The 12,992-nt window shown below is 38.8% G+C and overlaps 1 protein-coding gene across 1 annotated transcript in view; it reads right to left on the minus strand.

Annotated features, from left to right (window-relative positions):
- Positions 1–9,633, minus strand: part of ANO3 (anoctamin 3) — a 193,099-nt gene extending 183,466 nt beyond the window's left edge. Inside the window, exons 1-2 of the mRNA XM_027115153.1 lie at positions 8,447–9,633; positions 7,487–7,558 (exon numbers count right to left, since the gene is read on the minus strand). Of these exons, the coding sequence (XP_026970954.1) occupies positions 7,487–7,558; positions 8,447–8,639 (265 nt within the window). The 5' untranslated portion in view covers positions 8,640–9,633. The remainder of the gene's footprint in view (positions 1–7,486; positions 7,559–8,446) is intronic.
- Between the last annotated feature and the right edge of the window lie 3,359 nt (positions 9,634–12,992).

The raw sequence follows: 12,992 nt of genomic DNA on the forward strand, positions 1-12,992 counted from the left end.
AAAAAAAAAAAAAAAAAAAAAAAAAAAAAAAAAAAAAAGAATAGGGACTGGACCTGCACCTCTGGGATGGAGCTGTGAAGGAGTTAAAGTTTCTACACACTAGGGAGCCCCTTCACTGGTGGAGATGGGGGGTGGGTGGGAGGGAAGCTTCAGAGCCATGAAGGAGAGTGCAGCAGCAGGGGTGCAGAGGGCAAAGTGGAGAGATTTCTGCACTAAGGATTGGTGCTGACCAGCACTCACCAGCCTGAGAGTCTTGTCTGCTCACCTGCCATGGTGGGTGGGGGCCGGAAGCTAAGGCTCAGGCTTCGGAGGTCAAATCCCAGGGAGAGGACTGGGGTTGGACGTGTGAAGACAGCCTGAAGGGGGCTAGTGTGTCACAGCTAGCTGAGAGGGAGTCCAGGAAAAAGTCTGGACGTGCCTAAGAAGCAAGAGACCATTGTGTTGGGGTGCGTGAGGAGAGGGGATTCCTTCCCAGTGTGCCCACAGAAGGCAGAGCACCGCCTAAACGAGCTTCAGAGATGGGTGTGAGCCACGACTATCAGCTCAGACCCCAGAGACGGGCATGAACCACTAATGCTGCTGCAGCTGCCACCAAGGATCCTGTGTGCAAGCACAAGTCACTACCCACACCCGCCCTGGGAGCCTGTGCAGCCCGCCACTGCCAGGGTCCCATGATCCAGGGACAACTTCCCCGGGAGAACACATGGCTCGCCTCAGGCTGTTGCAATGTCACGGCAGTGGCCACAGGCTTGCCCTGCATTCTAATTATGAACCATACCCTTCCCTCTCCCTGGCCTGAGGGAGCAAGAGAGCCCTAATCAGCTGCTGCTTTAACCTCCTCCTGTCTGGGTATGGAAGAGGCTCAGGGCGGCCTACATGCAGAGGCAGGGCCAAAACAAAGCTGAACCCCAGTACCTGTATGAACAAAGAAGAGAAAGGGAAATTTCTCTGTGCAGCCTCAGGAGCAACAGATTAAATCCCCAGAGTCAACTTGATAAACCCCGCATTTGAAGAATACCTGAACAGACAATGAATGTTCTCAAAACTGAGGCAGCAGACTTTGGGAGCAAACTTAGACTTGGGATTTGCTTTCTGCATCTAATTTGTTTCTGGTTTTATGTTTTTCTTAGTTTAGTTTTTAGTGCTTATTATCATTGGTGGATTTGTTTATGGGTTTGGTTTCTCTCCTCTTTTACTTCAAATTTTTTTATTTTTCGAATTATTTTTTATTTAATTTATTTATCTATTTTTATTTTTCATTTTTTTCTTTTTCTGAGCATGCATGTGTATGCTTCTTTGTGTGATTTTTGTCTGTTTAGGTTTGCTTTTACCATTTGTCCTAGGGTTCTATCTCTTCATTTTTTTTTTTTTTCCTTCCTTTTCTTCTGAGCTGTGTGGCTGGCAGGGTCTTGGTGTGCCAGCTGGGTGTTATGCCTGAGCTTCTGAGATGGGAGGGTCAAGTCCAGGACATTGGACCATGAGAAACCTCCCGGCCCCATGCAATATCAATCAATGAGAGTGCACCAAGAGATCTTCATCTAAACACTAAGACCCACCTCCACCAAATGGCCAGCAAACTCCAGTGCTAGACGCCCCCTGCCAAACAACTAGCAAGACAGGAACACAACCCCATCCATTAGCAGAGAGGCTGCCTAAAGTTATACTAAGTTCACAGACACTCCAAAACACACCACTGGATGCAGCCCTGCCCACCAGAAAGACAAGATACAACCCTACCCCTAGAACACAGGAACCAGTCCCCTCCACCAGGAAACCTACTCAAGCCACTAAACCAACCTCACCCACTGGGGCAGACACCAAAAACAACAGTAACTACGAACCTGCAGCCTGTGAAAAGAAGACACCAAACACAGCAGTTAAACAAAATGAGAAGAAAAAGAAATATGCAGCAGAGGAAGGAGCAAAGTAAAAACTCACCAAATGAAACAAATGAAGAGGAAATAGGCAGTCTATCTGAAAAAGAATTCAGAGTAATGATAGCAAAGATGAGCCAAAATCTTGTAAATAGAATGGAGAAAATACAAGAAATGTTTAGCAAGGACCTAGAAGAACTAAAGAGCAAACAAACAATGATGAACAACACAAATACATGAAATTAAAAATTCTCTAGAAGGAATCAATAGCAGAATCAGTTATTCTGCAGAAGAATGGATAAGTGACCTGGAAGATAAAATAGTGGAAATAACTACCACAGAGCAGAACAAAGGAAAAATAATGAAAAGAATTGAGGACAGTCTCAGAGACTTCTGGGACAACAACATTAAAGAACCAATATTCGAATTACAGGGGTCCCAGAAGAAGAAGAGAAAAAGAAAGGGACTGAGAAAATATTTTAAGAGATTATAGTTGAAAACTTCCCTAACATAAGAAAGGAAATAGTCAATCAAGTCCAGGAAGCTCAGAGAGTTCCATACAGGATAAATCCAAGGAGAAGCACACCAAGACACATATTAATCAAACTATCAGAAATTAAACTTAAAGAAAAAGTATTAAAAGCCAGAGAAAAGCAATAAATAATATACAAGGGAAACCCAAGAAGGTTAACAGCTGATCCTTCAGCAGAAACTCTGCAAGCCAGAAGAGAGTGGCAGGACATATTTAAAGTGATGAAAGGGAAAAACCTACAATCAAGATTACTCTATTCAGCAAGGATCTCATTCAGATTTGACAGAGAAATTAAAACCCTTACAGACAAGCAAAAGTTAAGAAAATTCAGCACACCAAACCAGCTTTACAACAAATGCTAAAGGAACTTCTCTAGGCAGGAAAAACAAGAAAAGGAACAGACCTACAATAAAAAATCCAAAACAATTAAGGAAATGGCAATAGGAGCATACATATTGATAATTACTTAAAATGTAAATGGATTAAATGCTCCAATCAAAAAACACAAACTGGCTGAATGGATACAAAAACAAGACCCATATATATGCTGTGTACAAGAGACCCATTTCAGACCTAGGGACACATACAGACTGAAAGTGAGTGGATGGAAAAAGATATTCCAAGCATATGGAAATCAAAAGAAAGCTGAAGAAGCAATACTCATATCAGACAAAACAGATTTTAAAATAAATGCTATTACAAGAGACAAAGAAAGACACTACATAATGATCAAGGGATCAATCCAAGAAGAAGATATAACAATTGTAAATATTTATGCACCCAACATAGGAGCACCTCAATACATAAGGCAAATGCTAACAGCCATAAATGGGGAAGTCAACAGTAACACAATAATAGTAGGAGACTTTAACACCCCACTTTCACCAATGGACAGATCATCCAAAATGAAAATAAGTAAGGAAACACGAGCTTTGAAAGACACATCAGGCCAGATAGACTTAATTGATATTTATAGGACATTCCATCCAAAATCAACAGAATACACATTCTTCTCAAGTGCTCATGGAACATTCTCCAGGACAGATCATATCTTGGGTCACAAATCAAGCCTTGGTAAATTCAGGAAAATTGAAATTGTATCAAGTATCTTTTCTGACCACAATGCTATGAGACTAGATATCAATTACAGGAAAAAAAAAACAGTAAAAAATACAAACACATGGAGGCTAAACAAATACGCTACTAAACTACCAAGAGATCACTGAAGAAATCAATGAGGAAATCAAAATATACCTAGAAACAAATGACAATGAAAACACGATGACCCATAACCTATAGAATGTAGGAAAAGCAGTTCTAAGAGGGAAAATTACAGCAGTACAATCTTACGTCAGGAAACAAGAAAAATCTCAAATAAACAACCTAATCTTAAAGCAATTAGAGAAAGAAGAATAAAAATCCCCAAAGTTAGCAGAAGGAAAGAAAACCTAAACATCAGATCAGAAATAAATGAAAAAGAAATGAAGGAAACCATAGTAAAGATCAATAAAACTAAAGGCTGGTTCTTTGGGAAGATAAACAAAATAGATAAACCATTAGCCCCACACTCATTAAGAAAAAAAGGGAGAAGACTCAAATCAACAGAATTAGAAATGAAAAAGAAGTGACAACAAACACTGCAGAAACACAAAGGGTCATGAGAGACTACTATAAGCAACTATATGCTAAAAATTGGACCATCTGGAAGAAATGGACAAATTCCTAGAAAAGAATAACCTTCCAAGACTGAATCAGGAAGAAATAGAAATATGAACAGACTTATCACAAGCACTGAAATTGAAACTGTGATTAAAAATCTTCCAACCCACAAAAGCCAAGGACCAGATGGCTTCACAGGTGAATTCTTTCAAACATTTAGAGAAGAGCTAACACCTATCCTTTCCAAGCTCTTCCAAAATATAGCAGAGGGAGGAACACTCCCAAACTCATTCTATGAAGCCACCATTGCTCTGATACCAAAACCAGACAAAGATGTCACAGAAAAAGAAAACTACAGGCCAATATCACTGATTACGCGTATGCAAAAATCCTCAACAAAATACTAGCAAACAGAATCCAATAGCACATTAAAAGCATCATATACCATATTCAAGTGGGGTTTATCCCAGGAATGCAAGGATTCTTTAATATACACAAATCAATCAGTGTGATAAACCATATTAACAAATTAAAGGAGAAAAAACATATGATCATCTCAATAGATGCAGAACCACTTTCAACAAATTTCAGCACCCATTTATGATAAACACCCTCCAGAAAGTAGACATAGAGGGAACTTAAAGGGCATATATGACAAACCCATAGCTAACATCATTCTCAATGGTGAAAAACTGAAACCATTTCCACTAAGATCAGTAACAAGACATGGTTTCCAACTGTCACCCCTATTATTCAACATAGTTTTGGAAGTTTTAGCCACAGCAATCAGAGAAGAAAGGGAAATAAAAGGAATCCAAATCAGAAAAGAAGAAATAAAACTGTCCCTGTTTGCTGATGACATGATACTATACATAGAGAATCCTAAAGAAGCTAACAGAAAACTACTAGAGCTAATCAATGAATTTGGTAAAGTAGCAGGATATAAAATTAATGCACAGAAATCTCTTGCATTCCTATACACTAACAACGAAAAATCTGGAAGAGAAAGTAAGGAAACACTCCCATTTACCACTGCAACAAAAAGAATAAAATACCTAGGAATAAACCTACCTAAGGAGACAAAAGGCCTGTATGCAGAAAACTATAAGACATTGATGAAAGAAATTAAAGATGATACAAACAGATGGAGAGATATACCATGTTCTTGGATTGGAAGAATCAACATTGTGAAATTGACTATACTACTCAAAACAATCTACAGATTCAATGCAATCCCTATCAAACTACTAATGGCATTTTTCACAGAACCAGAACAAAAAATTTCACAATTTGTATGGATACACAAAAGACCCAGAATAGCGAAAGAAATCTTTAGAAGGAAAGACGGAGCTGGAGGAATTAGGCTCCCTGACTTCATACTATACTATAAAGCTACAGTAATCAAGACAGTATGGTACTGGCACAAAAACAGAAAGATACATCAATGGAATAGGATAGAAAGCCTAGAGATAAACCCACACATATATGGTCACCTTTTCTTTGACAAAGGAGGTAAGAATATACAATAGAGAGACAGCCTCTTCAATAAGTGGTACTGGGAAAACAGGACAGCTACATGTAAAAGAATGAAATTAGAACACTTCCTAACACCATACATAAAACTAAACTCAAAATGGATAAAGACCTAAATGTTAAGGCCAGACACTATAAAACTCTTAGAGGAAAACATAAGCAGAACACTCTATGATACAAATCACAGGAAGATCCTTTTTGACCTACCTCCTAGAGTAATGGAAATAAAAACAAAAATAAACAAATGGGACCTAATGAAACTTCAAAGCTTTTGAACAGCAAAGGAAACCATAAACAAGATGAAAAACAATCCTAGAATGGGAGAAAATATTTGCAAACGAAGCAAATGACAAAGGATTAGCCTCCAAAATATACAAGCAGCTCATGTAGCTCAATATCAGAAAAACAAACAACCCAATCTAAAAATGGGCAGAAGACCTAAATAGACATTTCTCCAAAGAAGATATACAGATTGCCAACAAACACTTGAAAGGATGCTCAACATCACTAATTATTAGAGAAATGCAGATCAAAACCACAATGAGGTATCACCTCACACTGGTCAGAATGGCCATCTTCAAAAAATCTACAAACAATAAATGCTGGAGAGGGTGTAGAGAAAAGGGAACCCTCCTGCACTGTTGGTGGGAATGTAAATTGATACAGCCACTATGGAGAACAGTATGGAGGTTACCCAAAAAATCAAAAATAGAACTACCATATGACCCAGCAATCCCACTACTAGGCATATACCCTGAGAAAACCATAATTCAAAAAGTGAAATGTACCTGACTGTTTATTGCAGCACTATTTACAATAGCCAGGACATGGAAGCAACCTAAGTGTCCATTATCAGATGAATGGATAAAGAAAATGTGGCACATATATACAATGACATATTACTCAGGCATAAAAAGAAACAAAATTAAGTTATTTGTAGTGAAGTGGATGGACCTAGAGTCCATCATACAGAGTGAAGTAAGTCAGAAAGAGAAAAACAAATACTGTATGGTAACACATATATATGGAATCTAAAAAAATAAAAAATGGTTCTGATGAGCCTAGGGGCAGGACAGGAATAAAGATGCAGACGTAGAGAATGGACTTGAGGACACGGGGAGATGGAAGGTTAAGCTGGGATGAAATCAGAGATTAGCACTGACATATATACACTACCAAATGTAAAATAGATAGCTAGTGGGAAGCAGCCGCATAGTACAGGGAGATAAGCTGGGTGCTTTGTGATCACCTAGAGGGGTGGGATAGGAAGGGTGGGAGGGAGGTGCAAGAGGGAGGAGATATGGTGATATATGTATATGTATAGCTTTGTTATAAAGCAGAAACTAACACACCATTGTAAAGCAATTATACTCCAATAAAGATGTTAAAAATAATAATTAAAAAATTAAAAAAGAAAAAACATGATATAAAGATGCAAATATACTATAGTTACAAATTTAATCAGTGGAGAGATTTAAAATGGCAGTGTAACTATGAAAAAAATAAGGAAAGGTTATATGAATGAACTAATAAACCTTCATCTAGCACGAGAGATCACAAATAATGCTGAAATTTGATAAATCTAGACACAGTAGTATAAATGTACTTATTCATCGAGAATTGAAGGAAATTTCCAAAAGACTAACAACAGAATATTTTTCAGTTATAGGATATTATTCATTAAAAATCTTCTGTATTTGACTTTCAAACTGTACATGAAATACCTTAATAATATTTTAACCTTAGAATATTATTCTCACCCATCAAATGTTAAAGGCTAAACATGAATTTTTTTTTCTTAAAAAAATAATGTTCTACGTTTGAAGTAGAAGTCAGTTTACCTTTGGAGAGGGGGAAAGGAGGAAGGAAATAATAGAAAGTAACTCACCCAAGCAAAAGTCACTGAGGTCAGCAAAAGAACATCTGAGCACAGAGTCTTTTCTGCCTTCCTCAGTGTTAACTGGAAACAAGAACAAAAAAGACTTTCTAGTTTTGGGGAATAAAAACATAATGACAGTTAGAACAATTACCGTGGTGACTGCTGTCCAAATAACAGCCAAACGTGAAGAAATGTTTTTAAGTTAATGAGTGGAAATGAAAGATACATCTATATTACATTTTAACACTTTGATTCTCTTAAACAATTAGCCACTTTCCTTACTGGACATAGATGTAAGATTACTATTTAAAATAGTGATTTCCCAATACTATTGAAAAGAGAATATTGGCATTTTCAAATTATCCAGAGGAAGAAGCAACCCTAAGGAATCATAAGGGAATCAATTTTCATAATATAAAAGCTCTTAGAGATGGAAGGGAAAATAAAAACACACCCATCCACTGAATGACAGGGGTCTGGTTGTATTCTGACTCCTGACTCTTGTGAAAAGGGATTGTCTGCAGGTATAATGAGTCTCAGACAGTCAGCTGTGTGTAGTTTTATTTGCCAACACTTGTCTAACCACATCTTCGTGCAACCAAATGTTCACTGATTTACTGTCAGTATTATTTATAGTTTTGGGTCTTTCTTTTTAGGGAACTGAGTTTATTATTGCTGGCATATTTAATTACTGGTAATAAATTCTCACCAGGAATGCTAACGAGCCAGTGATTTAGGTGGCTGATCTGTCTTCTCTTGCCAACAGAAAATGTTAGGTCCATATTTGCATGGGGTTGGCTACCTTCAAGGATAAAAAGAAATGAACACACATCTCACCAACGAATGGCCTTTTGTCTGACTGGCATAGGCTACTGTTCTCCTTTCTATGCCAATCTCCTTCCTGAAGACTCTATAAACACTAGTGGAAAACACTATTCTTTAAAAGTTAAACAAGAAAGTAGAGCTCACCTTGCTCTGCTTTGTCAGCAGGGATTGAGGTTACAGAAGTGGGAGCCTGAGATTCACTCTCAGTTGACTGGAAGAGTGAGGTAGATTGGCTCAAGTTCTTTGAGTAAGCATAGCTCTGGGCCAGGCAAGGCAGGGATCTCCGAGATGGTTTTAATGAAGTTTCTTTTGCTATCTCACTCTTGCTTATATTCATACCTGCAAATTCAAAATGGCAAGTTTTAGCAACAAGAAATAATCAGCAGAAATCAACAAATAATTTTAATTCTTGTGATGGCTGTTTCAGAAAAGTACTCTTGAAAAGCATCACCTAGGGATTAGCACTAGTGGAATTCGTTTGTCTCTATATTGTCAGAGGAAGTGTTTTGAGATTTTTGTCAAATAGTTATGAGAAATAAACAGTTCCTCTTCCAGTTTGAGCTTTCACTGTTTTTGAAAGGTTCTGTAAAAAAGAAACTGAGGTTTAAATTCATTTGGAGAGTTATGAGAATAATAATTTGGATTGTCTTTGGATAAATTTAACCATTTAGGTTTTTAAGCAGTAAAATAAATAAAACCTAATGTGTAGAAATTCAAATTACTATTATTAACCAGAACACTTCTTTCTATAACCTATCCTCCTTTAAACACACCACATAATGTACTAGTAGTGATCAAGAGGCTGGAAAGGAACAGCATACATGGTTTAGTACAAAAACTGACCAGCAGGGGGACAGCATTCCTGTGCTCCGTGTAACAGTCCCTCTCCTCATGCAGAGAAGACTGATCTGCCAGAAGAAAGAATGCCCCTCAACAGGACTCTGCCTCCATAATTGGAAGTCCCAGTAACTGTATTCTCCCAGCAATGAATGACCCCATGTCCCTGTATGCCCCTGTCCCCATCCGTCCTCATCCCCCTTACGTTAATCCCAGGGCGTTCCTCAGTCCTGGAATACTGCTATGGGTATTCTGGTATATGCCTTTTTTGCACATATTGAGTATTTCTCTAAGAGGAAACACTTAGATGTACAACTGCTGGTTTGAAGTGCATGAATATTTATCATTTGGATAAACAATGCCAAACTGCCTTCCCTAAAAGCTTTATCTTTTCACACTTCCCCAAACAGTACAAGATGGAATCCATTTCTTTATGAAATTCCTTGGGGAACTCTAGATAGTATCATTTGTTTTAATTCTGAATAAAATAAAAAGCCAACAAACAAAAAACAAAAAAAATGGTTTTAATCTTCATGTTCCAGATTGAACATGTTTTCATATATTTCTAGCCAATTATAATTCTTAAGTGACTAAGCTATTTTATAGTTTTTCTAGTGTGTTGTTAGGCTTTTTCTTATTATTTTATAGTATGTGTGTGTATATAAACATATGCGGGAGTTTGGGGTATCAACCCTTCATGCAGTTAAAAATCCACATACAATTTAAAACCAGCCCTCTGACTGCACTGTTCCTATCAGTAGTTCTGCTTCTGCAGATTCAACCAACCTCAGATTGTGTAGTACTGTAGAATTTTTTATTAAAAACAATCCATGTGTAAGGGCACCCTCACAGTTCAAACTTTTGTTGTTCAAGGGTCAACTGTATATACATTCATATATACATATATATGTATATAGTATTTTAGTGACTACATATTAAATGTAATATATGCTGTGTTTATTTCATTTAGTTTTCTAACAATCTTACCAGGCAGACATTATACCTATTAGCTATGTGGAAACTGAGACTTAGAGAGGATATGTAACATTCCTTATATCACACCAACAAGAAAACTGTTTGGGATTTATATTCCAAACAGTTTCTAGTGCTAAAACCATCACATCATGTTGCACCATAAATTAAGTTTGAAACTCCTGCACACCATCCATTTACCTCGAAAATCACAGACACTGAAATGTAAAGAACAGACACCAAAATTCATTCTGGTAGAGGCTAAAACTCAGACGGAATATACCTAGAAACACATCTGCTTTTACCACCCTCCCTATTCACCTGCCCATATTCTCTATATTAAAGTAAATTTCAAATGTAGTGATTGAAAGGTGAAAAAGACAAAGCAAACCCACCAGTACATACAGCACTCAAGTAATGAAAATTTTGCCTTGCAATTACTCATCTTAATTCCATTTTTGAGACAGAGTAGACTCTGGGTCTTAATAGGTGCCGGCAAGGGGTACAGACAGGAAAGGAAATTACTGAAAATTATATTTTCAGTAATTATATTTATTATAAGACAAACAAATTTAACTAAACTCTACTCATATTGGTTCAGTCAATACTTTTTGGCTACTTTATAATCAGCTCATGAATTAACTCCAGATTTCTAAGGATATTTTCAAATGCATGAATTCAAATAAAGACAAGCAGAGGTACCAATATTCATTGCCCTTTGAGACAAATGAGAATCTTGAAAAAAAACCCAAGACAATTTTTGAGAGGTTCTATAGAAATAAGACATAGTTGAATAGATGAAGTGCAGACAAACCTAGCAGTAGGGATTTTATCTTCCCGTTTTATAAAAAAAAATGTATTTATTTTCACGTTAATTCTCAGTGTGAAAATAAAATGTGAACTAGAAAGGGATTGAAGAAAGAATTATGAATTGATCCAGTCTCTTAGCTTTCTGGGACTCTGTAATGATAAGAAAGGAAAATACCCTTTTGAAGAGGAATTCCCCAAGGCCCACAGAACTCATACTGAAAGCCTACTCATACACCATACAATCCCCCTTATTTAAGGACCGACTAGTGTTTTCTATACTACATTCAAAGAATAGCACAGGGGGACGAGGGGAAGATGGCGGAAGAGTAAGACGCGGAGATCACCTTCCTCCCCACAGATACACCAGAAATACATCTACACGTGGAACAACTCCTACAGAACACCTACTGAATGCTGGCAGAAGACCTCAGACCTCCCAAAAGGTAAGAAACTCCCCACGTATCTGGGTAGGGCAAAAGAAAAAAGAATAAACAGAGACAAAAGAATAGGGACGGGGCCTGCACCAGTGAGAGGGAGCTGTGAAGGAGGAAAGGTTTCCACACACTAGAAAGTCCCTTGGCGGGCAGAGACTGCGGGTGGTAGAGGGGGAAAGCTTCGGAGCCGCGGAGGAGAGCGCAGCAACAGGGGTCCGGAGGGCAGAGCGGAGAGATTCCTGCACAGAGAATCAGTGCCGACCAGCACTCACCAGCCTGAGAAACTTGTCTGTTCACCCGCCGGGGTGGGCGGGGCTGGGAGCTGAGGCTCAGGCTTTGGTCGGAGCACAGGGAGAGGACTGGGGTTGGCAGCGTGAACACAGCCTGCAGGGGGTTAGTGCACCACGGCTAGCCGGGAGGGAGTCCGGGGGAAAAGTCTGGACTTGCCGAAGAGGCAAGAGACTTTTTCTTCCCTCTTTGCTTCCTGGTGCGCGAGGAGAGGGGATTAAGAGCACTGCTTAAAGGAGCTCCAGAGACGGGCGCGAGCCGTGGCTAAAAGCACAGACCCCAGAGACGGGCATGAGACGCTAAGGCTGCTGCTGCCACCACCAAGAAGCCTGTGTGCGAGCACAGGTCACTATCCGCACCCCCCTTCCAGGGAGCCTGTGTAGTCCGCCACTGCCAGGGTCCTGGGATCCAGGGACAACTTCCCCGGAAGAACGCACGGCGCGCCTCAGGCTGGTGCAACGTCACGCCAGCCTCTGCCGCTGCAGGCCCACCCGACACTCCGTGCCCCTCCCTCCCCCCTGGCCTGAGTGAGCCAGAGCCCCCGAATCAGCGGCTCCTTTAACCCCGTCCTGTCTGAGCAAAGAACAGATGCCCTCCAGCGACCTAAATGCAGAGGCGGGGCCAAATCCAAAGCTGAGCCCTGGGAGCTGTGAAAACAAAGAAGAGAAAGGGAAATCTCTCCCAGCAGCCTCAGAAGCAGCGGAGTAAAGCTCCACAATCAACTTGATGTATCCTGCATCTGTGGAATACATAAATACACAACGAATCATCCCAAATTGAGGAGATGGACTTTGAGAGCAAGATTTATGATTTTTTCCCCTTTTCCTCTTTTTGTGAGTGTGTATGTGTATGCTTCTGTGTGAGATTTTGTCTGTATAGCTTTGCTTCCACCACTTGTCCCAGGGTTCTATCCATCCGATTTTTTTTGTTTGTTTTTTAATTTATTTTTCTTAATAATTATTTTTTATTTTAATAACTTTATTTTACTTTATCTTCTTTCTTTCTTTCCTTCCTTCCTTCCCTCCTTTAGACAATGAATCATCCTAAATTGAGGAGGTGGACTTTGAGAGCAAGATTTATGATTTTTTTCCCCTTTTCCTCTTTTTGTGAGTGTGTGTGTGTATGCTTCTGTGTGAGATTTTGTCTGTATAGCTTTGCTTTCACCATTTGTCCTAGGGTTCTATCCGTCTGTTTTCTTTCTTTTTTAAAAAAAATTTTTTTATTATTTTTTATTTTAATAACTTTATTATATTTTATCTTATTTTATTGTATTTTACTTTATCTTTTCATTTCTTTCTTTCTTTCTTTCCTTCTTTCTTTCTTTCTTCCCTTCCTTCCTTCTTTCTTTC

Source organism: Aethalodelphis obliquidens, unplaced genomic scaffold (genome assembly GCF_003676395.1).
Source record: "Aethalodelphis obliquidens isolate GAN/ISIS:26980383/991018 unplaced genomic scaffold, ASM367639v1 scaffold14, whole genome shotgun sequence".
Lineage (NCBI taxonomy): Eukaryota > Metazoa > Chordata > Mammalia > Artiodactyla > Delphinidae > Aethalodelphis > Aethalodelphis obliquidens.